A 25,129-nucleotide genomic window follows, 5' to 3' on the forward strand; every position below is an offset into this window, starting at 1 on the left:
GAGGTGGGCCATGCTGGGATTCTTGTTTCTGGCCGACTGCTCTTGGTCTCTACGGGTACAGATCCTCTGTTTACAGGTTTATTGGCTTCCAAAGAGGTAAAACGGGTTGGTCCTGCTTTTTGGAAAGCGGAAGCAATGTCAATGGCTTCAGCCAATGGTGGTCTGTGGTGTTGACGTACCCATTGTTGCATTGCCGCAGGCAGGGCCTCTACAAACTGTTCAAGTTTGATTTTGTCCATGATTTCTTGCACAGAACTGGAAGTTGGCTTTAACCATTTGTCACTTAGATCATGGATTCTGTAATACAATTGTCTCTGTGTTTCTCCATTGTGTAGGCGGGTTTCTCGCAGCCTGGCCCTGTAGGCTTCTTCGTCCACACCCATCCTTTCCAGAATGTTTTTCTTGATGTCTGCATATGTGGCATCACCTGCAGAGTTAGCAGCCTGATAAGCCCCTTGCATGGGCTATGTCAAGAGGGGAGCAATGAAATGGCCCCATTTATCCACTGGCCATTGTGAATTCCGTGCTACCCTCTCGAAGTTGGTAAAGAAATACCCCGGATCGTCTCCCTTGCTGGAATTTTTGTAACACGTTGGTAGGGGCTATGGAAGCACCCCGGGTAGCTGTCATTGTCTCCGTGATATGTTTGATAGCATCTTGGGTTGCTGCCTGCAGTTGCAATGCCTGCAGTAATGCCTGTCTGTCAGTCTGGGCTTGATGTGACTGGACCTGCATTAATTGCTGTTGCTGTCCATCTGTGAGGGGTTTGATGATGGCCTCCATGGCGTTTTCCAATCCCATCGCTGCACCAAACTTGTGATGGACCACTCAGGTAAGGTAGTTTGGTTCAACAAAATATATAGTCTTTATTGACTTTAAAAAAAATACTGAAAATAAGGAGAAATAAAATAAAAAAATAATGCTTTCCCAATCAGGCTCTCAATTTCTCCTTAATCAATTCCAGGCTTGAAGCCCTGTGAGGTTTCCTTGCTTGGATGGTAAGGTAGAAACCTGGGTTTAAACCTCATAAGCCCAACGGTATGGGGCTGCTGTCGCTTCGCTTCCAATTCGGGTCTGCAAGAAAGAGGAGAATTCAACATCAGTCCCTCCTCTCTGTCCGACTTAAATAGGGGCTGGGTACCCTTGGACCAATCAGTGCCCTCCCCCCAGTTTAGGCTTGAAAACCCCCCCCCCAAGTCCCGCCCCCTTCCCTCTGGGATGCCGGCCACCATGATGCATTCCACACGTGTACCTTGAGGCGAGGACTGGGGCTGCTGCCTTCAGACTCCGTAACGCTAGGTAAGCTACAAAACTGTTCGGGAGTATTTGTTTTCTATTTTGTGAGCTGCTGTTCGAGCGGCAGCTCATAAGGACTTTTACACTTTCCCCGCGACTTGGCCGTGCTGCGGCGTTCTGTCCGAACCACGCCTGCACGTTCTTCGCTTCGCTGTGACAAGTTGCTTTCATGTTTGTTCATTGGCCAGATTGCAGCCGCGCTCCGCTGGGCGAGGATAATACCCGGGTTGCTTTCGTGTTGTTTTAGTGTTGCAGCCGCAATAACGTTTGTCGGCCTGCATGATTACCTCCTCACTGTGTGTGTCACCATTCCATGTCGACATCTGTTGTTCCTGATGCGGATCATTTAACATGATATGGTCACTACTGGGGTCCGTACCCCACCACGTGGGTTCTAGGTTTTCCATGGCCCCCTCCCCAGCATTAGAATTTAGGTAGTCACGATAACCAACCCAATATTACAACAGATGGCAAATAGTATCCGTGCCCAAGCTAGGATCTGATAGTTGGTGACAGATACTGTCCAACATTCCAGATATAAATCAGTCCAAGAATTGGTGAACTATATTAGAGAAACGTAGTTCTCTGTTGCCAATACCTCGTAGTGGATTCAGAGAAAACTAAGTACATTATTTTGTTTGCAACTTTATTCCCTGAACTGCTTCACCTTTTGACCTTCTGACCTTTTGATTTCAGGGGGAGGTGGATTTTAAGTAGAAGTAGTTCTATACTGTAGATTGTCTGTTTCTGTTCAGAACTCTGGCCTTGTCAGGAGGGGACCAGTGCCAGTCCTAACCATGATAGGGACTGGCACACCAGAGGGAGACCCAATTCCTGCTCTCAACTCTGGTGGCAGCATGCTAGTTTGCAGACCCATATCTCCAGCCTTGTCTCCAAGTACAAATGCTTACCAATATTTTCTGTCAGTTGCAGACACCACCAAGCGAAAGGACAGGAACGGTGAAGAGAAAACCAGAAGCCCAGCTTGCCTGACGTACCAACAGAACGAGACAGCAAAGCCAACCATAGCTTTGCAAAGGCCCAATCATAGCAGAAGCTTGGAGAGATAGAGAGCAAGACACAGACAGGCTGCAGCCTCCCACCAATACAACACAGAAACCCACAACGGGACTGGCAGAGATGCTGGCTAGTCCGCATCCAGAAAAGCAGCAATCTCCTAGACCACCAAGCACTAATCCCCAAACTTACTGAGACACTCCTGGGGAGTGGACAGTGAAACAAGAATTTGGGCATTGACTTTCCTACGGCACTATGGTCATTATACAGCAAGCCCGCACAGAGTGGTGTGACATATCGAGGGTTTTCGTCCCTTCTCTCCAGGGGGGAGCCACAACCTTTGAGGCTAAAGAGGCGAGTCTGCTCCGCAAGACCCTCCCTAGGGGTCTGGGCAAGTCGAACCTCAATGGAAGTGACTCCCCGTTAGGGGACAAGGATTCCCATCCCAAGGAGGAATTCCCTTGACCAAATACCCTATTTGCATATCTGGGACTACATGCTATGAAGACTAATCTGTCATCCTTATGTTTGGCTTCAGGCAATAGGGGAACAAAACAGCCATACCAAGGAAAAGGAGATCTCTTAAAAAGAGACGAGTATGTAACAGACGAGTTGCTCTTGTGAAGAGAGAGTGTATGGTACGCAGGGGAAGCCCCATTACATGATTACGCCTTGGAGAGGCAGAGCAGAATGAACTCGCTGAGCCTGCGACTTTTGGAAAGGTGAGGAACGCCAGAGTGTGATGAATTCTGCAAAGGGAGAGCAATTGCTCGAACGGGGCCCTAAGACCTTCTGTTCGTGTGTCTGTGCTCCCATTCCTTAGGTGCAGGGAGAGAGTATTTTAGGGACAGCTTAGGCAGGGGTGGACCGATCCAGTCTAACAGAATTCTCAAGAGTCAGGAAGACAGGGGCTCTGCAGGCATGCTGCCATGCCCTGGCTTAGCAGTTCCGAGTTTGGACAGACAAACCAGTATTCGATTTCTGCTTGGTTTGCCAACTTCTATTCATGAAAGACCCAGACAGTTCCCATGACCCCACCAGTCAATAACCACACGAGGCAGTGCAGAAAGTTCAACTACACATCTTTCTGTACAGTAGAAGCAGGCAGATATAAATTAGATGCTGGAGGTCCCTCGCTCACGCTGGGAGAATTGCTCAGAAGGCCAACGCACTCTACCTAAGGGTAGGGTGATGCTGGAATAGCCCTGCACGAAGGGCGACAAAAATAATTAGCACCTGGCGGAAGGAGCCAGCCAATCGGATGGCTAGAAATGCGGGCTTGAACCACAGGTACAAGCCCATGTTTCAAACTGCCTCTTGGCTGGATCCCCCCACCGCCCTCTTAGCCCCACCCTCGGTCCCATGTTTTTTTCTTCTCTTCCCACACCCATGCTTACCTTATTTAGGCTGCATCCGCTTCTTCCCTTCACCTCTCACAGGCCACCATGGAAAGGGAAGAGGGGCTCCATATGGAGCCCTGACATCCCTTTCCATGTCGGCCATCTTGGAAAAGGATTTTCCATCCTATAGCAGGAAGCCGCATGCATCCCGTTGTAGGAAGGAAAATCCTTTCTTTTTAGCACCCCAGATTACTGCTTTGGCAACCCAGGGTGCTAATGGCCTTCATCCCCCGTTCCGGCCCCTGGAACGGGGGATGAATGCCACATTAGAACATATCCAGTCAACACTCATTTTGTGTCGACTGGGTATGATGTGATTTGGGTCAAATGTGAAAAGAAGTACGTCAAAGATTATGTGTGCAGTCCCTGAGAGAGAGTATTATCTGAAATTGTTGTTTGCCCCCACTACTTGCTTGTGTTTAGCCCTTGGGAGAAGACGCTGAACTGGTATCTTGTAGCCAGTCCCAAGTCCTGCATTTAGGGCTCTGTGGCCCCGCGCTCCGCACAGTTTATTTGAGAGAAAGAATCATACTTGGACATAGGTCCACCTGCAGTGTAGATTCCCTGAATCAAAAAGGAGGCCATATTACAAGGTTGGTCAAACAAAGCACAAATCTGAAAGAATTCAAACCTTTTTTTATGCTGAGCAAGCTTTCAGAATGTGTAATCTGTCCTCTTCTGGCCACGCTCATGCAAGTAATATTTAATAATTATAATAATGATGATTACAATTATATGTACCTTTTTTATAGGGCATACCACAAACAGAATTGGATCGTGGCATTAAGAACAGGTGTTACAATTACCCAAATCAATAGTACTCAAATGACCGTAATCCTGTAACTGCAGGTTGCACACAGAAACAAGAAGTGGGCGCCTAACTCGCTGAGCTAGCTAAACAACGGGCCAAACAAGACAGGCAGGCATAAGAGGAAGCCTGCGCTGCCGTAAAGGAGGAACCCCCGAATATGGAGTAGCAGCCAGTAGCCACATCCCTTCATGGTGAGAGTAACTAAATGCACACAGTGCATAATGAGCCCAGAACTACTCCCGGCTCGGTAATGGCATCTACCACTGGGCAATGGAAACTGCAGTGGGAACACCTACAGCACAGAGTCTGCCAATATGCATGCCAGACCCGCAAACAAACACATGGCCCCCTGCCACATCACTAATTCCACACTTGCCCATCAATGACCTGCTGATAGGTTAGATGACCAGTAAACAGGCCCCCGTGAACACATGACATTCAACTACCAACTTTAAACTAACACTTCCCGAAAGAAAAGCATTTCTTGGATACACTGATGAGCATAAAGGACAGAAAAATGCATACTTCAATATTCGCCTGAGCTACAGCGTTCACCCCCTGCACGCCACCCTTTCCCTCCACTACAAACCTATGGAGTGTGGTTTCCTTCCCCCCCACACAAAACTCCACCATCTTCAGTCAAGCAGTACAGGCTGGCACAATATGCCCTTACAGTGCAAACAGGGCCAGCAAAAAGCATGCCCTTGGGCGAGCATTGCTCAATCATAGCTATACCCAGAGGGTGCACAGGCGTATAGCAATACCCACAGGGTGCACAGGCCCATAGCCATACCCACAGGGTGCACAGGCCCATAGCCATACCCACAGGGTGCACAGGCCCATAGCCATACCCACAGGGTGCACAGGCCCATAGCCATACCCACAGGGTGCACAGGCCCATAGCCATACCCACAGGTTGCACAGGCACAAAGCTATACCCACAGGTTGCACAGGCAGCAATACCCACAGGGTGCACAGGCACAAAGCTATACCCACAGGGTGCACAGGCCCATAGCAATACCCACAGGGTGCACAGGCCCATAGCCACACCCACAGGGTGCACAGGCACAAAGCCATACCCACAGGGTGCACAGGCCCAAAGCCATACCCACAGGGTGCACAGGCCCAAAGCCATACCCACAGGGTGCACAGGCACAAAGCCATACCCACAGGGTGCACAGGCACAAAGCAATACCCACAGGGTGCACAGGCCCATAGCCATACCCACAGGGTGCACAGGCCCATAGCCATACCCACAGGGTGCACAGGCCCATAGCCATACCCACAGGTTGCACAGGCCCATAGCCATACCCACAGGGTGCACAGGCACAAAGCTATACCCACAGGTTTCACAGGCAGCAATACCCACAGGGTGCACAGGCACAAAGCTATACCCACAGGGTGCACAGGCCCATAGCAATACCCACAGGGTGCACAGGCCCATAGCCACACCCACAGGGTGCACAGGCCCATAGCCACACCCACAGGGTGCACAGGCCCATAGCCATACCCACAGGGTGCACAGGCACAAAGCTATACCCACAGGGTGCACAGGCACATAGCAATACCCACAGGGTGCACAGGCCCATAGCCATACCACAGGGTGCACAGGCCCATAGCCATACCCACAGGGTGCACAGGCCCATAGCCATACCCACAGGGTGCACAGGCCCATAGCCATACCCACAGGGTGCACAGGCACAAAGCTATACCCACAGGGTGCACAGGCAGCAATACCCACAGGGTGCACAGGCCCATCATGATAACTAACACCATCCCAGAGGAATGCAACCAAAACAGGGCAATGATTATGCGCCGTGGGTGCCCACTCATCATAGTGCACGTGGGTGAAATATGACCAGCACACCTCATAAGGTTTGCCTAATGCCCAAGCAGCACAGTCCATGTGGGTGAAACAGACCAACATTTGCTGTTTCTTTGTCTCGCCCCAGTTTTTGCTTCTACCCTTTACTTGCCGCCTTCTCTTCTGCGCCATTTCAGTTTCACTCCTGCCCTAGCCTCGCATCCCTCTGCTCTGTTCACTGTGTGCTCTCTCCTCTCTACTCTAGCAACTCTCCCATGCTTGGTGTGTCTACCACCATTCCTTGCTGCACTCTTTATTATAAGTTTATTGCGTTCCAACTCTGGGGCTGACCTTATTCTTGCAGAGCTTCTCGGATCCAATATCCCGCACCGGCTCAGGTTCCTGGGAGCCCTCGGTCTCCTTCTCTGATGCTTCTCGATTGTCCATCTCCTTTTCACCACCACGCAGCCTGGCCACCTCCTGCCGCAGCTGCTCATTCTCATTTGCCACTTCCTGCCTCTCCCGCTTCAGGCCCGTCAGCTCCTTGGTTAAGGTCTCTAGCTTTTGGCGCAGCTGGCGTACCTCATCTCGCGCCTTGTTGCGCTCCGCCCGCACTTTGCTCCATTTCTCTCTCCAGTTAGCGGTGCAGTCCGACCACCAGCGCATGGTCTTCTCCATCTGGGCTGCCCTTGCCCGTGCCTCCTCCAGCTCGCGCAGCCGCAGCTCCTCGCGGCTTTCCCAGTCCCCATCCAAGCCCGTGACTCCCAGCAGCGGCATGTGGGGCCCTGGCGAGGATGCAATACTGACTGGGGAAGGTGAAAGAGAATCCGGGATATGCATGTGCTCAATCGGTGAGCCCCCAAAGTTAAGTAGACTAGCCTTGAGCTGCGGAGAGTCGACCAGCCGTGGGCTGGCATTGTTGCCCTGACTCATGGTGGTCGATTATATTTGGTTAAGAACAGAATGATTGAAAATTCCAAGTCCCTTTGGTCCGTCAACCATGAGTTTCAATCAAATAAATTAGCACTTCAAATCCAGGATGACTGTGTTTTTAGGATCAGTTCGGCAGAACAAGTCGCATGGACTCAACACGCAGGAGGCACTGATGTGGCATCGGACCATTCACACGTGCGACTTGACTTCAGTCCTCAGGGGCGCACCTCTACTGCTTACATGGATGAAGGGACATTTTGGTCTCAGAGAGGCCTTCATCGTCTCTCAGGTGCAAATCAGATAGGTTCCCAAAAGTCTGCTTGCTACTTGCCAGCCGCGTGTTCAAGGCTGCGAGTCACAAGGCGCGTCTGAAGAAGGCGAATGGCCCACACCAGGTCTTCGATCAGCAAGGAATCTTCTATGTACCCCGCGGCCTGAAATAAAGGGAAACACGGGACAAGTTAAAAGCATGACAGGAAACATCATAGGAACACATTTCACACTAACATGTCTCGGTGGCAGCAAAGGAACAGTGGGGAACACAGTCCACTTGTCATCAGACGATCTGGCTCTGGAGGGCTTGTGACTGCAGTTTCCGTCACCAGAGTAAGAATTATAGGTATTAATGGCAAGCAAGGAGGCTGTGTTCTCAGTGGCTTGTGTTTCACTGTTTGGAGGTAGCACCATCCTGGCCAGTACCAAGATTGGGGAGGAAACCCTTGGCTGCCACATGGGAACGGGTACTGGCTGAGGACAATGAAGAACATGCCCTTGCCTGTGACCGAAACTCTCCCCGAGGACACAGTGGGGACCACAGAGAAGCAATACCTTGCGAGGAATGTATGCAGGATAAGGGAAGTGGTACTCATCTGGGATAGTGTGGAGGGAAGGAGGGAAGGGTAGGAGGATTCTCCTAGGTCAACGTGGATGGCAGAGGCAGAAGGAGCCTCCTAGGACAATGCGGAGGGGGATGGGAGAAGGAGTTTCCTAGAATGGTGTGCCAGGAAGGGCACTGTTGGACAAAGTAGAGGGCAGGCAAACATACAGTCTAGGGACAGTGTCTAAGACAAGCAAAGATGCCTTCCCCTGCACTCTGCCCTAAGGGAGGAAGCCCACATGCATGAGCATGGCTTGCAGAGAGTGACACAGCCCTCACAAAGTTGTAATAAAATAGATGCTCTGGTCATAGACCCCCCCCTTCATAGGGAAAGAAGAGCTGATGGCTGAAAGTTTCAGAATGAATCTCAACCTCTGGCACTGCCCTGGGCAACCATCCAGACCACTGTTCTTCGCCTGCCAAGCCATTACAAAAGGGGAGGGATCATAGGCAAATCAGGCTTGGCCCCACCCCAAAAGGGGCAGTACAGTCCAAACTGCTTGGTCCCTTCCCTTCTGCACGAGACCACAAGCATCCACAGTCTAGCAGTTTGGGCTGGACTGCCCCTTTGAGCATGGGGCCAAGCCTGATTTGCATATGGTCTTTCCCCTTTTGTAATGGCTTGGCAGGAGGGTTGCCCGGAGCAATGCCAGAGGTTAAGGTGTATTCTAAACCTTCCATCCATCACCTCTTGTTTTGTTATTGCCCCCGCCCCTTCATATGAACACAGTTCCTTGCTTCTAGTGCAATACTCTGCTGCATAAGCAGCTGGAGGAGGCAGCGCCCGGGGGCCGACCTGGCTCCTAATGGCCTAAGCAGCCAAACACAATTTCAAGCAGCGGGAAAGATACAAGAATATCGAGTTTGGAAAACCTTAAAAGAAATAACATCAGATGATCACGCCAAGTTTTTTCTATTTGTGTAAAGCGTGGAATTACAGGCCCAGCCAGCAGCCCCCTCCCATCTACCACAGAGATTAAGGAAAAACAGGGACGACTCCCGATGTGAATTGTATCCCGGTTCATAGACAAAACAAGAAAAAGTCAATCAAAGGCAGATTACCACAAATAAACACAAGGGAGCTTGAATTGGCGGCAGAGGGACTAGAGTTGGAAGAGAATTGGAGTTTGTGGTGTACCGTACATTCTACTTCATAAGAAATTATAAAAATGAAGCCTCGAACACATTGAGTCAATAGTTTCCTGTCCAATGTGAAGACTGGTTGATTTTGGCAACATAGAACATTTTCCTTTTTGCTGCTGCATTTTGTATGTGTCCTCCTTCACCATAAATATATGCGTTGTATTCACATCAAAAGAAATCTTCACCCAAGAGGCATCCTGATGCTACACTATATTCTATTCAGTACTCCACATTAGACCCAACAAAGACATATCCGAACCTCAACCGTGGACGTCTCTTGGTGAAAGATGCCCTGCGTCTATAGCACCGAACAGGCCCCCTTGTTTCTGACACAGTCTTCTTTTCCACCACCAAGGAGTCCCACCAATTAGCAGGAGCTGGAAGGGAGGAAGACACTCGAAGGGAGATAATTGGATACTTTGGCTAAGCCCCGCTTCAGTAAACCATCTTGCAGATTTGCCTCTCCACCCTTGCATGGTCACAGTCAACTGAACTCAGAGCAGCACAGAACCCTACACTAATGCCCCTCTGTCATTGCTCCCAATCACTTACAGACATGTTATGCCTCTATGGAGGTCTTAATAACAAAAAGTTGCATCGAGTGTATGGGCAAGAGAATGAGTTGCTCCCTTGATGCGTTGCGTAAGGCAGGTTGGCCAGGAATGGAACCAGATCTTGCAATCCTCAAGAATGATTAGGTGTTGGTGTTCCACCAACAGGTTGGCTACTGTATCTGAAAGAATTTCTGAGATGGTGGGGATGCAGGTGGGTGATCTGTATCTGAACAAGGAGAGGTTGGTTTGGTTGTTCCTGACAAGACGGAGGAGGATGCTTTGCAGTCGATGTACTACTGGCTTTGCAGTCCCATGTACTCGAAAGAAGGCGCAGCTGAGATTTGCTAAGTGCTCCTTTTAGGCCTCAGCCACTCCTCCCGGCACCTTTAGTCTTTGGATATAAATAACCGAGAGACTAATCATTAGAGAATCCAGGAAAAGGGTGTCATTGCTGTTCTCTACAAAGTTCTGAAAGAGCATCATGGATATTGGGAAGGGGTTCATAGTCTCAGATGACCAAATAATACCTCATGGATGGTTTAATATGCTTTTCGACTGTTTCCATTTTAGCTTTTTACAGTTAATCCAATGTACAAATCCCTGCCATGAAGACCTTGCGCCTACAGGTTTCTTTATCCACGTCTCCACCAAATTGTGGTGAACGTAGAGACCATTGGCATATTTATGAAAAAAGCAAATCGAAAGCTTTGCAGTAGGTTATCCAGGGGAGTTAAGAAAGAAGAGACAATATGGCTCTTGCAGCACTACACTATGCACGACTGACTGATATCCTCTGCTCTAAAAGTACCATATGCAGCTTCATTCTGACCAGTTTCAGGTTGCCGATACCTCCCAAAGATCCAGAGCCCAATGCGGCCATTATTCGACAGCCTGCGACGATTGTTCAATAGACTGCAAGCCTCTACTGGGACAGAATTCTACCTGGCAGTTCTTCAGGAGGTTGCAATCTCAACAGAAGCAGGATGTTGCACAACCGCTCTACAAGGAAAACAATGTGGAGACTTGTCAGGAGTTTGCTGTATGGTTATTGTCCAAAGAAGCTCTTACAAAAATAGCGGGTCCACCACTTTCAAGTCATGAACATATAAAAGCCATTCCAAATAAGGAATGCAATTCATTTCTTAGGTGGCTGAATAAGTCATCTTTTTAAGCCATTTTTGAAGAGATGTTTTTACTTATTTTAGAAAAGCAGTGGTTACACAGTTCTTTAGGAAGAAGTCAGATTCAAAGTTAGCAAGGGATTGAAAAGGATTTGCAAAAACCAGAAGGAGCAAGACTACTGTGCCTTCGCCCACCTGCTTTGATGTCCTCCATTGGAGAAAACTGGAATTGTCTGGTGTATTTCCCCTATTTTGTACAAAAAAGTCTGAAAGACTTTTGCAAGATAGTTGTGCTGCAATGCCATGGATTCAGACAATGCAAGGTCCTGTAGATCATGAACTTCTCCTTAGCTTTGTTGTTTCTTATAAAATTCTTGCTGAATAGTATGTTTTTTGGTTTTAATGAAACCCCGAGCAGCGGCTGCAATGTCCACTGATGAAGGTGAAGATCTGGGCACTCACTACTGGGGGTCCACTTGTCTTGCTAGTTTCTTGTCTTCTGTCCCTTCAGGAGAGTACAATGTTTAGAGGACCAATCACTAGTGGTCACCAGTTTAGCCTAATAGGTGCAAAGATGTCTGCATTTGCTATTAACAGATTAATGTAGTTTTTCAATGCCAATGTTGGATCGTCTTGTCTTATGCCATATGTGGTGTACCCGTTCTGTGGGTGGAACACTTTCACTGATGCTGCCTGTGCTGTAATGGATCTGTGTAGCAGACACCCAAATTGCTGATTGAAATGCACCTGCTCTGTGGGAGGGAAGGGTGCACTGCTGTGGCAGTCAATTTGTGCTATGGAATTTATATTTATGTATATCTATATACAGGAGGAACAATGCTCTTTTGATCACAAAAGAATGTACAATAGATACAAAATCAGATTTCACTGGAAGCGGTGAGCTTCTTAGAATGGGGCGACTTTGAGTGGCATTGTGACCAGGCTGTGGAGGGGAGCAAATGGAATAGTCACCAGGGACAATACATAAGTGGACATACATAGATTAAGGACATTGGACATTTTTTAATTGCAGGTAGGCAGTACGGACAGTTGTGCTCGGGATGTGACCATGATGGGTGAAGTGCTAGAGTGGAGGCAGTGGATGTGAGGGACAGAGGCAGGTTAGAGGAGAGGGAAAAATGTTAGCTAGCTGGCAGAGGAGATGTAGGTTGCGAGGGTAACGCTGAGGAAAGGAGGTAGGTTTTTAGTGTGGTTTTGAACAAATCCATGTGGACTGTTTCTCGGATGTCCGGGGGAAGAGCATTCCATGCAACTTGAGCAAGAAGAGAAAGTGGAAGGGAGAGGAAGCACCAGGAGGACGAGGAGCCACAAGGGTAGTCGAGGAGGTACAGCTGAAACTCTGGGAAGGCTTGTAGAGTTGGATAGAGGAGCATAGATACAATGGTGCCTTACTGTGGATAGATTTGTGAACCAGGAGAAGAAATTTAAATCTGACCCTGTTTTGCATTGTCGAGCATCCAGCCTGGTGATGTTAGGAGGACGTAGGTGTGAAGTAAGGGAGTTCAAAGAGAGTTCTTGTAGCAAAGTTATGATCTTGTGGAGAGGAAAAAAAGCATAGATGGGGAGACCGAAGAGGTTACTGGCACAGTAGTCCAGTTTAGAGAAGACCAGAGTGGTTAAGAGATGCTTGGTGGTGCTGAAAGGAATGAGGTGCCTGATTTTGCTAGTATTTAAGGGCAGGCTGCTGTTCCTGGTTTGGTGGTGAAAGTAGAGAAAGTGTGAGATGGGTCATAGATGATGCTGAGGTTTCGAGCTGAAGAAGAGCAGGTAAGGCTGTCAGGTGGGAACTGGATAGGCAGAAGAAGAGATGACAGAGAGCTTTTGGCAGAGAAGAGCCACTCTGTTATGGTAGAGTTTAACATCAGAGAGTACAAACCATCCAATGTTTAATGCCAGAATGACAGGTTGAAATGTTGATAGAGATCAGAGGAGAGCTCAGTGAAAGCAAAGAAGATGTGGGTGTCGTCCATGAAGAGTTGGTACGAGAACCCAAAGGAGGAGATTAGTGCCCCAAGAGCAGAGTTGTAGATTGTAAAGAGGAGTGGATCCAAGACAGATCCTTGAGGAACACCAACAATTAGAGAAGTGAGTTGAGAGAGGTTGTTGCTCCAGGAGACAGAATTGATGAGGTGAAAGGTAAGATTCAATCCAGGCAAGGGTTTGATTGCGAATCCCAAGAAGCAAGACTATTTAGGAGATCAGAGTGATCGATAGTGTCAAAGGCAGCAGGCAGGGCAAGAAGAATTAGGATGGAGGTTAGGTTGGGATGATTAGCAGAGACGATGAAGTTTGACACATTCATGAGAGCAGTTTCTGTGGAGTGACAGGAGTGGAAACCCGCTTGTAGAGTGTCTCGAAAGGTGGTGTATGTCTAAGAAATTGGTAAGACAGTTGAACACAACCCTTTCAAGCACTTAAGAGTAGGGAAGAAGATGAGACACGGGGCGAAAGTTAGCTGTCAGGTTCAGGTCAGTCCCTTGCTTTTTTCTTTTTAGGCGAGGGATGACCGTGGCTGTTTTGAAAAAAAGAGGGAAAGCAAGCAGAGTCGAAGGGCAGGTTGAAGAGTTCAGCATATGCGAGATGCCAGTAAAGGGGCAATAAGCTTGACTAGTTGTGGAGCAAGAGTGTCTGAAGGGGCACAAGAGTGGTTAGCCTGCATCAGTAGAGATAGCACTTTCTCAGTATTAATGTGACTAAAGAGGCAGATGAAGGTAGAGTAGGCAGAGTGTAAAATGTAGGAGGGGGAGTGTGAGGAAGGTCAGCAGAGTCTCTCTAATTTGGGACATTTTTGCAGCAAAGTATTCAGCTATGTCATTAGCTGTGAGAGTGGAGTTGATAGTCGTACACTTGGGAGGAGTGAGTTTAGGGTGTCCTGTAGCCGGCAAGGATGGTTGGAGTGAGTCAATGAGATTTCAGTAAAATTAATTCCCTTTATGCTCTATCAAGAGTGGACTTGAGAGAGTTCAGGGCAGAGAGGTAGAATTGCAGGTCCTCATGCGAGTGGGTACGCCAATATTTACGCAGCAGCCGATTCATGTCTGTGCAGAGAGAGCGTATGCTGAGACTTAGGGGTGAAAGTAAGCTGTGGGAAGTGAGAGGAAAATGAGTCATAGTAGGGCTTGGATGCAGGAAAAGGCAGTGTTGGTGGAAGAGGCATCAGGTGTAAAGGAGGTGAGTGAGAACTGTAGGCCATAGAGAAAGGGGGAAATGGCAGAAGTTTTAAATTTGCACAGAAGTGTGCACTGATGCTACCTGTTCTTTACATGACTTTTGGAGGAAAAGTCTCTTCTGATGCTGTTGGTACAAAAGTGTGTGAGGGAAGCTTGCCCTGCAGATACCAGTGCTGGCCTGGTTGTGCGATGGGTGCTTAAACTACTTTGGCCTCCACAAGTGTTTTATTTTTAGGACAGTGTACCTGTTGTGAAAAACCTGAAGGTGTATCACCCGCTAGTCCAAAGGAATCTGTCATCCAGGTGGCCAGCACATGGACATTGCTTTTGGATCCAGTTCCTGGGGGTGGACCAGTGTGGTAGGATCACCTGGATGAGGGGTCTTCGGGGAGTGAAGTGGGACACTGGAGGGAGCAACGAGGTATCCCCTTTCCCTGTAACACTTTTACCCCATCCTACCTGGTAGGATACCTAGGAACTCACACCCCACCTTTCCCAACACAAACACTTTCTCATGGAGAGCTCACTGAAAGAGAAAACGGACTAACACCTGAGCCATATACCCGACATGTTCCAATACAATGGTCAGGCAGGGTCAGGCAATTACTGATCATTACACACACCTGACTTCATCACACTTCCCCACACAGATAAAAGGCGGAGCAAGAAAGCACACTCTGAGCAAGGCAAAGCACACAATGAAGCAGCAGTTCCAAGATGGCAGTTTAATACAAGGTGGAAGATGGCAAGACCGTAGGGGATTGCAAGGAGGGCTAGTCCTTGACCTTTTCACCAAAAGACTATCTTTCATGAGCCTTCGAGAATCGGAAATGTAAGACCTGGAATCAAAGCTGAAGAATCCTGCATTGTGTGTCAGAGGTACCAGAGACTCTCCCACGTCAATAGTCAAGGCGGGAAAAATAGTTCGCCGACGTGGTACTGTCCTTGGCTCCTACAACAAAGCAACACAAGTGAAGTCAGCACAGCTGGTGAGTTGGGGAGACGGATACCAGACCGGTCATTGTAAACCAAGGTTGCAAGTGGCAACATTGTATGAAGAAAATTGAAGAGAACAGCGTATGAAGCATATATGGCAAAAGACGCAAATATAATTAGAACAGCAGATGAGTAATTGAACTTTGAAGCTAAGATACGATACCGTAGACAGAGTGGTCAGGCATCACGTGGGTGCACATTCGAAAGTCTCTGTTAGGTATCCAACAAAAAGGTGACAAATGTTAAAACAAAAAAGGAATTGTGAAATTGATGTGGTCCTGCAACGGGTCAAGCCAAACCCTGTGCAGATTCGAAAGTCCTTGATATGTGAGGAAAACTGAAATTGATCCAAGCCTAGCTGGGGGAGACTGCCTGTGTGTTAAAAGGGATATGAGCCCGACTGAGGGGGATCCAGGATGAACCATGAGTGACCCGAAAAGGAATATCCTACAAACATTGTATTAAAGGGATCTGAGCCCGGCTGAGGGGGATCTGGGGTGAATAGTGAATGACCCAAATTGAATACTTGTGAATATCTAAAGAGGAAAATAACTTTTTGTTTATTTGGTTGCAACAGGGCCTTGGAGTGAAGAGACTTTGAGAAGCAAGGAGACTTGTGCAACGTAGGCCCTGATGCTAAATGATTGAACTGTATCCTCATGCTGTAGAAGCCAGAGACTGCTACGCTCGAGTGAACCGCCTTGTTCCATGCTGAAAACGTGGGGAAGGGAGGCCAACCGACCTGAACATCCTGACATAACATTTTGAACACTTTTTTTTTTCCATGACATTATTCCCCACACTATTGGTATTTAGAGGCAAGGATTGGCAATAGTTTTATTAGTATAGGCCCTTTTATTTTGACAAGACACCAATAGAACTGTGTTATTTGATGGTCGTAGCTTGCTCCCATCTGCAGATTTAGGATTAGATGGGAGTTTATCAAACCCTTTTGAGGTTCAATAAACAACTATGGTCACTTGTGTCTGTCTTACTGTTGATAACATGCCTTCCTTACACTGTTCTATGAGGTAATCTGGACCTGCGGCTTCCTGTGCTGGACCTGTGTGAAGGACGCTTACTCCACTGTAACAGATGCTACAATGGCCTTGTGGATGAGAGTGCTGCACTGTTGCTGTCTGCACTGGACTTGTGGGAGGGAATCTGCTGACTGATGCGCTTGATTCCCTGGGGGTGATGCTTGCACTGCTGCTGCCTCTGCTGTACCTGCACTGGGGGAGGGAACCCTGCACTTATGCGAGCTGCGCTTGTTCAGTTGTGTGCAGGACGCTTGCACTGCTGCTCTCTATGCTGTAGATTGTATGTGGGAGAAAGGTTGACGATACTGCCGCCTGTAATATGCCTGTGCTGTTGGAGGGAAGTGCTCACTGCAGTTACCCGTGTGGTACTCATTCGGTAGAAAGGAAGCTTGTACTGCTGCCTGTGCCGGACCTGTTGGAGAGAAGTCACTGCCACCTGTGCTTAACAGTTTTGTGGAAGGAATGCTGGCACTGTTGCACCTCATGTACGGGAAACGCTGGAACTGCTGTTGCTTGTGCTGAATTGTGTTATTTTGTGGGAACCTTGCACTGCTGTTCCCTGTGCGATACCCAGCTTGGAAACATGGTAACTGGCATTGCAATTTTTAGGGTACATTGTAGAGCATAGACAGTAGTTGATCTGTGCAGCACATTTTATTTATTGTGCATTGTATAAAGGGTCATATCAATGAGTGCTTACATGGGAATTGTAAGGAAAGGCTTGGTATCATCAATGAAGGCCGACACAAATGAGACACGGTTCGAGGGTATTTATTGAATTTTAAAGGGTTGGTTAAACGCCTATCTAAACCTAAATCTAAGGATGGGAGCAAGCTACAACCATCAAATAATAATAACGCAGTCCGAGTCGAGTCTGTCAAAATCAAAGGGCCTATGCTAATAAACCTTTTGCTAATCCTTACTTCTAAATACACAATGGTGTGGGACAGTAGTGTATGGAAAAAAGGAAAAGTGAAACAATATGTCAGGACAGTTCAGCAGTTGGCATCCCTGTCCCACGCTTTCAGCACGGGACAAGGCAGCACTCTCGAGCCGCGTGCACACTCTGGCGTCCTTGGCACGAGGACACAGTTCAATGTTTCAGCTGGTTTCACACTACTCTGGCAAAGTCTTTAAGAAACAAAAAGGATTCTCAAAAGAAATGTCTTGTCAGAATACAGGCTTCCTCCACCTTGAAACAACATTCACTTTGCTTGTCAAACACAGACTTCCTTTGTCAGAATACAGACTTCCTCTGCTTTGAAACAGATGTTCACTTGTCAAAAAACACAATAATACCTTCTTTCCCATTGACTGCTGGTACTTGTAGTTCCCTTTTGTTACTCGTATAGTTCAATATCTCAGTATCAGGACTGTCTGTGCCAAAGTCTCTTTGCAATTCAAAGTCTCTTACTGCAGAGGGTCTGATGTAGCAAACAAAACACAAAAGTTCCTTTCCTTTGTCAAGATTCGCACATTCATAAAATCACGATTGGTCTCCCCTCCTTTGGGCTAAGACCCTGGGTCCACCTCGTCCGGGCTTAGACCCCTTTTCACACAATGGTCACAAGTGGTCTCCCTCATCCGGGCTCAGACCATGTATCCCCCTCATCCGGGCACAGATCCCTTTTCACACAATGTTCACAGTTTGGTCTCCCTCATCCGGGCTCTGATCATGGATCCCCCTCTTCCGGGCTCAGGTCTCTTTTGACACCAGAATCGAAGACTTTTGACTGTGTGCAAGGTTTTGCTTGACCCGTCGCAGGACCACTTCAATTTGCAATTCATTACAACTCTTTTACTTTCACTTCTGACACTTCCCAGCTGGACCACTCTGTCTCACAGCTTTGTTCTTTTGGACTACAAGTCCCAGAATGCGCATTCAAGGTTTTGCTCCCACTTTGCCAGTTAGAGGCACTTTTGGGATTTACACAAAGTTCTTGACACAAAAGGTTATCCTGCCTTAGCTTCCCTCGAGTCACAGGGTCTCATCTTTTACCCTCAGTGATGAGGTTTCAGTGGGTCCTCAATGGGCACACACTTGAGGTCAGGGTCCCAGCACCTGCCCCTCAACTACCTGGGCTTCTTTAACTCACCCAGGGAGCAAGCACTGATTTAAACACTACCAGAAAAGTGTAGCTGGAGTTTTGGTTCCCTGGGGCACGGATCCCCAGCCCCCTTTGTACTCACAGGCCTCAGTGTCGTGGCAGGCCGTCCCCCCATCTGACTTCAAGGTTCTCCCTGCTGCTGGCTTCTCCACCTGGTCTTCTGAGTTCCATCATCCCTAGCTCGCTCAGAGTGTGCCTGGTTGGCTGACCTTGTATACTCTTTGCAAGAGTTGATTGGAGTCAGGTGTGAGTAGTTGTCCCTCCATGCCCGACTCTGCTTGACCTCATTATCGGGACAACATGGAGACTACCCATAGGAATCCATTGCCCATTGACTCCTATGGGTTATCTTTGTGACTCCCATCTGGCTGTTCTTCGTCTGAGTAGTTGGACTTCTAGAATGGAAATAGCAGAAGTGTTGCTAGGGGGTGGGGGGGAGCTGAGGGGGCTATAGACCCGGGTCTTTTGTTTGTAGCCCCGGATAGAAGCTCAGGGGCTACAACCAAAAGGCTATAGCTATGCAATTCTTGGTCGAAAAGGTTCTCCGATTAACATTTTGAAAACTTGCAGTGATAAGGTGGGCAGGATGGTTGCTCTTTTGGTGGATATTCAGGGGACTAAGAGTGTGTTCTGCAGTGTTTATGCTCCATCCATGGATGATGGTTCCTTCTATAGGGATGTGTCGCAGTTCTTGCTTGATCTGGATTGTCCCAATATTTTAATTGGAGGCGATTTTAACTTGGTTTCCGATCCTTCTATTGATCGTTCAACTCAGAGGATGGTTCAGAGGACAGATGCACATTATCGTTCATTTAGGACTCTTGTTGAAGATTTTGATTTGAAAGATTGCTGGAGGCTGCAAAACCCTGATGTCAGGGAGTTTACCTTTTATTCCGGTTCACATTCTACTTATTCGAGAATTGATATGCTACTCACGGCGGGTGGGATGACCGCTAATTTGTTAGACAGCAGTATAGGTTCTATTGCTGTCACTGATCATGCTCCTGTCTTTGTGAAAGTGGCCCTGAACTTTGAATGCTGTAGATCGTTTCAATGGAAAATGAATACATCTATTTTATATGATGATGTCCTATTGGAGAAGCTAAGGTCTGAAGCTGAATTTTTTGTGTTGGAAAATACTCCGGAAGAGCTTACTAAGAGAACTATCTGGGAGGCCTTTAAATGTACAATGCGGGGTCTTGCTCCAAGTTTGCCTAGCAGCAAAAGGAAGAAATTAGATAGGTTGGCTTCTGATGTTGATGCTCGTATTATTGAGGTGACGAGAGAATTGGTGTGTGTTCCGAATGATGATGGTAAGAGGAATGAGTTGAGGAAGCTGAAGAAAGAACTGGATGACATTTTGTGTGTGAAAGCTAATGGCGATTTGTATAGGATCAAATGTACCTATTTCAATCGGGGCGAAAAGTGCGATAAGTGGCTGGCTTACAGATTGAGACAACAACACTCTGAGGGTGCCATTACTTCAATTCAGGATGGGAATGGAATGACCACTTTTGATCCACGTGAGATTAATGCAGTCTTTAAGACCTTCTATGCTGATCTATATAGAAATGAATCTGATGTTACTGGTCAAGGTGAACATTTCGTGAACAGGTTGGTTGTTCCAAGGGTTAATTGTGATGAGAAGGAAGAATTGAACAGACAGGTGACGATTGATTAAATCAGGGTGGCCATTGGTAAATTGAATTCTGGGAAGACTCCGGGACCTGATGGATTACCGGTGGAGTTTTATAAAATTCTGCCAGAGAGGGTGTTGGGTCTTTTGAGGGATATGTTTATTGAATCCAAGGACGTTGGCCTTCTCCCGTCATCTACAAACCATGCTACTATTTCTGTCTTTTTAAAGAAGGGCAAGGACTGTAATTTACCGTCAAACTATCGACCAATCAGTCTGATAAACACGGACAATAAGATTTTGGCTAAATGACTTGCTTTACGTATTGAACAACTCATGCCGAAGCTTATCCACACTGATCAATCTGGGTTTGTTAAAGGTCGTAGGACTTCCAGTAATATCACGAATTTGCTAATGACCATGTCCCATGCACAGGATTTGGATAAAGACGTGGCAGTTTTCTCCCTAGAAGCTGAGAAAGCATTTGATCGAATTAACGGGCAGTATTTGTTTATGGTTTTAAGAAATATGAACATGGGAGAAGAATACATTGCGTGGGTTGCCCTTTTATATGCTCGCCCCACAGCCAATGTTAAAACTAATGGCTTATTGTCGGAGTCTTTTGATTTACATAGGGGCACTAGGCAGGGTTGTCCATTGTCAACATTGTTGTTTATCCCAGCCATTGAACCACTGGCTATTGCATTGAGATGTGATTTGAATTTGCAAGGTGTTTCCTTTCACGGTGTTGAACAGAAGATTTGGTTCTACGCAGATGATCTTTTATTAGTTTTGAGGAACTTGGATTTGTCCTTACATTCATTGATGGACACACTTAATTGGTTCCATGAAGTGGCTGGATATAAGATTAACTGGTCTAAATCGGAGGTACTGCCGGTGACTGCGCGTTGTGATAAGTCTTTGGTGATGGGGTTTGGATTTCAATGGTGTGAGAAAAAACTGAGGTACTTGGGAGTTTGGTTGACTCCGGGTGTAAGTGATATGGTTGAAGAAAACATGGGTATGGTTTGTAGGGAGCTTAAGTTGAGCGTCCAAAGATGGTCGGTTTTGCATCTATCTCTGTGGGGTAAGGTAAATGCGCTTAAGATGAATGCTACGCCAAAAATTAATTATATTCTGAGTATGCTTCCCCTGAAAATTGGTCAATATTATTGGAAGCTGATTGATACCACTCTACAGTCCTTTCTTTGGGATGAGAAACCGCCAAGACTGAAGCTTTGGAAACTCCAGCTTCCAGTTGAGAAGGGAGGGTTAGGTGTACCGAATTTTAAGGCATATCATTTGGCCTTCTCTTGCCAATTTTTTCTTCCCTTTTTGGAGGAATCTCCTAGTGAGTGGGCTGTGGCTGAGGCAAGTGTGATGGGCCCACTCGCACCAAGAGCAATATTCACGACTGTTGGCAAACACGGTAGGAGATGTCCCTTGACTGAGTTTCTTAGAGATGTCTGGAAGAATATCTATGAGAATAAGGCTATTACAGACAATGGCAAGGTGTTGTTTTGGCCGGAGTGTTTTCTCGGTGGGATTCATTGGATTGGTGATGCTTTTAAAAATGGGAAATGGATTGTCTTTGCCGAGTTAAATGCTACTTTTACTGTTGAAAATGTTTCTATCTCGGACTTCAGGAAATTGAAGAGATGTATTGGTGATGTGCAATGTGATGGGGATGCGAATGTTGAACTTTTCACTACTGGTGTTCAGTCACTGGCAAGTAGGGTTTATCATCGAATTGTATCAAATTATAGAGAAAATACCGAATTGCTTAATGAATGGAGCAGAAGAGTGGGCTATGAAATCACTTCTGACCTGTGGCTGGTGATGTGTGCGAACGTGAAGCTTTGCTCGATAAGTTTGACTGATCGTTCGAGGCAAATTAAAATTCTCAATCGAGTTTTTTGGAGCCCGGAAAGGCTTAAAAATAGAGGTTTGTGTGATTCTGATGTTTGTTGGTGTTGCTGGAGTGAGAAAGGCAGTATGGAACATCTATTGTGGGACTGTGTGAGGGTTCGTGGGTTTTGGCATGAGGTTTGTATACTTTGCTAGGGGTTTTGAACCAATATATTGACTTGGATTTTAAAACAATGGTGTTAGGCTGTGATGATTTGCTTGAAGACCTTTCGCTATCGGAAAAGAAATCTTTGTTCAGAGGTGCTGCTATTTGCAAAAAAATGATTTTGAGGAGCTGGAAATCTCGTGACTCACCAGTTTTGGAGGACTGGATTACGGAAATGAACTGCTTAGCGAATATGGAGAAATGTATTTACAGAAGAATGGGGAACTTGAGTTTGCATGCAAAGTCTGGGGAGCTTTTTTGAGGAGGTACTAGTTCACCTTGAGGATTGTATATTGATGTCTTCTTTTTGTTTTTCTTTCTTTTTCTGTTCCTACATGTTTGTATCCTTTATGCTATGTTATGAAACTTTGTGATTTATTGCTGGTTCTTGTCCAAATTATCAGAAAATTTTAAATAAAGAATTCATAGCTTCAAAAAAAAAAGAAAAAAAAAAGAAAAAGCATGTAGGTTTTTGTCCAGATCAAAGTGGTAAATGTATGGATTGTCAATTGGGATTTAATTTCCTTGGTCGTTTTCTCCTTTTTCTTACAGGAAGGTACTGGATTATGATGGGACTCTGCAGACAATATCCATTGACAACTAAGGGGATGTCGGGTAGGGGTGTATCGGAACGGGAGGAATACCATTTCTCGCAAAAGGGCGTGGCTCCCATAGTCCCAAAGGACCCCCTGCCCAGGGGATCCTCCCTCGCTCGTCCACCCCCAGGGTTGGGGTCCAAGAGCGATGGGCCTCCCCTAGTCACCTGAACAAAGGATCCCCCGGGAATAGCCCGGGAGAAACACCTACGGTTTCTTAATGTATGTGAAACTGATCACAGTTATTTCTGGCACAGGAGCGTGGGCGTAGATATATGTGGCTACTGTTACAATGCACGTGGAGTTGAACTTGGCCCCCTTCACCCTTCTGCATCCCCTCCCTCCTTATTCTTTCTGCTTGACTATCTCCCTCCCCTCTCCTGCCTCCCCTCTCTCACCCTTCCCCTTCCCTCCTCCTACTCATCACCACCCTTCCCCCTACCCTGTCCCACTCCCCTTTTCTCCCTATCCCCTTCAGTTAATTGCTCTTCTCACTGTTTTGTTGATTGATTCATATTGTAATTGCATCCACCGTTATATTGTTTATGTTTTTATGTATTAAGTTGTTCCACTGTACAGCGCTTTGGTGTAAGGCGCTTTATAAATCAATAAATACAAATACCAAACTTTTCCTGGTATATGAGGCTGTATGCAGGCATGCACATGTGAAGCCGACTCCGGCCATATGAAGCCATTTTTGGCATATGCAGAATTTAAATGCCTGGCCAATTGGTGGCTAGACCTGGGCATATGGTGCTGAACATGGGCCTTTGAAGAGTTAACTTGCCTGTATCTATGAAGGGGTTCCTGGAAAAAACAGTGCTACCTGTTGATTCTGCAAGGGTAGGCCCCAGGATGGTGTTCCCGGTATCCGATGGCTGTGAATTGGTATAGAAGGCTGCATCATGGCACAAGTAAGAATCCTGGCATAGGTTGTCTGGGCATGTAGGGCTGAACCTTGGTGTGAATTGATTCCCTGGCATACACTGCATGGTCGTAAATGAAACTGCAGAGCATTAGTCAGGGGTGCAATGATACCTACATTTCAGTGAGGGAGGGCTAACGCTTCAAATGTTGGGAGTGGTGCCAACTTCAGAGATGGTGGGGGAGGGGCAAACATATGTGTGTGAGGGGCATCTAACTTCTTTACGCATCCTAATGAGACTCTTCTAGTGCAGATTCAATGTTACACGCATGTAACTCTCTCCTTTAAGTCTGAAAGCACTCACTCAAGGACTGCTGTGAGAATGAGCGTCTCCTGCCCCCGCTCTACCCTTCCAATCCCTCCCCTGGCATGCAATTACTAACCCCACTGCACGATTTCAATTTCATTAACATGTATCCATATGAATGCAGGTGCTAATAGTGAAAAGCTTTATGTTGGTAGTTGCAGGGCCTTTGTTAACAGTGAAGCCCCAGCGCCATTTTACATCTGTGTCCAAGGTCAGCCAGGTCGAGTCAACATAGCCCAAAATTTCGGGGGGGCTGAAGCCTGGTCCGCTCAATGATGTCCCACTGGAAAATCGCAAGCTGATGTTTGTGGCCATTCCAAAGTGGCCCTTCAGTAATCACTCAAGCACTGGCGTAACAGGGGCCCCCGCAACCCCTGCGGTGCGGGGGGCCCCGCGACCACATGTTCTGGAAGGGGGCACCACTTGGAGTAAAAAAAATGTTTTTTTTTTTTTTTTGCATTTTCTTTTTGAATTCATTCTGCATTTCTAAAGTAATTATTTCTGTAACAGAAATAATTTCTTTATGAAGGCCGAGTGAATACAAAAAGTCCTGTGGCTACCCCCACGACATGACATGAAGAGCCTAGGCTGGAGGCCTCCATGTCATGGGGTGGGGCAGCCCTATGACTTCAAAAATAAATAGTTTATTTTTGAAGCACTCTGCCTTCATAAAGAAATTATTTCCGTTATGGTTCAGTCCTTAACGGAAATAATTTCTTTATGAAGTCAGAGTGACTTCAAAAAGAAACAATGGGCCTCATTACCAGCATGGCGGTAGCCGTGCCTGTATGGCAGGCACGGCTACCGCCATGCTCGCTGCAGGCACCGCCTCCCACGATTGGGCAATAACCGGCACATTACAAGATGAATGGGCCGGTAATTGCCCATTCGTGGGTGGCGGTATTGCTGGGCTCCCGATCCCCATTCTGCCCAGTAGGGCAGAATGGGGGTGGGGAGCATGGTTGCGCCGGCACCGTTAATAACGGTGCCGGCGCAATTACGAGTTATGATTGCGGGTGCGAACCTGCAAGCAGAACTCGTAATGCTGCGGGACGGTATGAACGTTGCCGGTGCCTTACCGGCACCGTTCATACCGTCACCGCCAGGGTCCTAATGAGGCCCAATGTATTTTTGAAGTATTATGGCTCCCCTCAACCCATGACGTGTGCGTGTGCGAGTGTATGGCGAAAGAGTGCACACAAATGTATGGGTGGCTGGGTATGCGTGTGTCCGTGTACGGTGAAAGGATGCACACTTAAATGTATGGGTGGCTGCCTGGGTGTGCCTTTATGGTGAAAGT

At 47.2% G+C, this 25,129-nt stretch overlaps 1 protein-coding gene across 3 annotated transcripts in view; it reads right to left on the minus strand.

Moving 5' to 3' along the window:
* Positions 1 to 25,129, minus strand: part of CCDC102A (coiled-coil domain containing 102A) — a 659,386-nt gene that overhangs the window by 301,924 nt on the left and 332,333 nt on the right. For all 3 annotated transcript variants that reach the window (XM_069654162.1, XM_069654173.1, XM_069654184.1), the window contains one exon: positions 6,680 to 7,695. In XM_069654162.1, the coding sequence (XP_069510263.1) occupies positions 6,680 to 7,261 (582 nt within the window). In that variant the 5' untranslated portion in view covers positions 7,262 to 7,695. The remainder of the gene's footprint in view (positions 1 to 6,679; positions 7,696 to 25,129) is intronic.

The sequence above is a fragment of the Ambystoma mexicanum genome, chromosome 1p, assembly GCF_040938575.1.
Source record: "Ambystoma mexicanum isolate Mex_15411 chromosome 1p, UKY_AmexF1_1, whole genome shotgun sequence".
In the NCBI taxonomy this organism is placed as follows: domain Eukaryota; kingdom Metazoa; phylum Chordata; class Amphibia; order Caudata; family Ambystomatidae; genus Ambystoma; species Ambystoma mexicanum.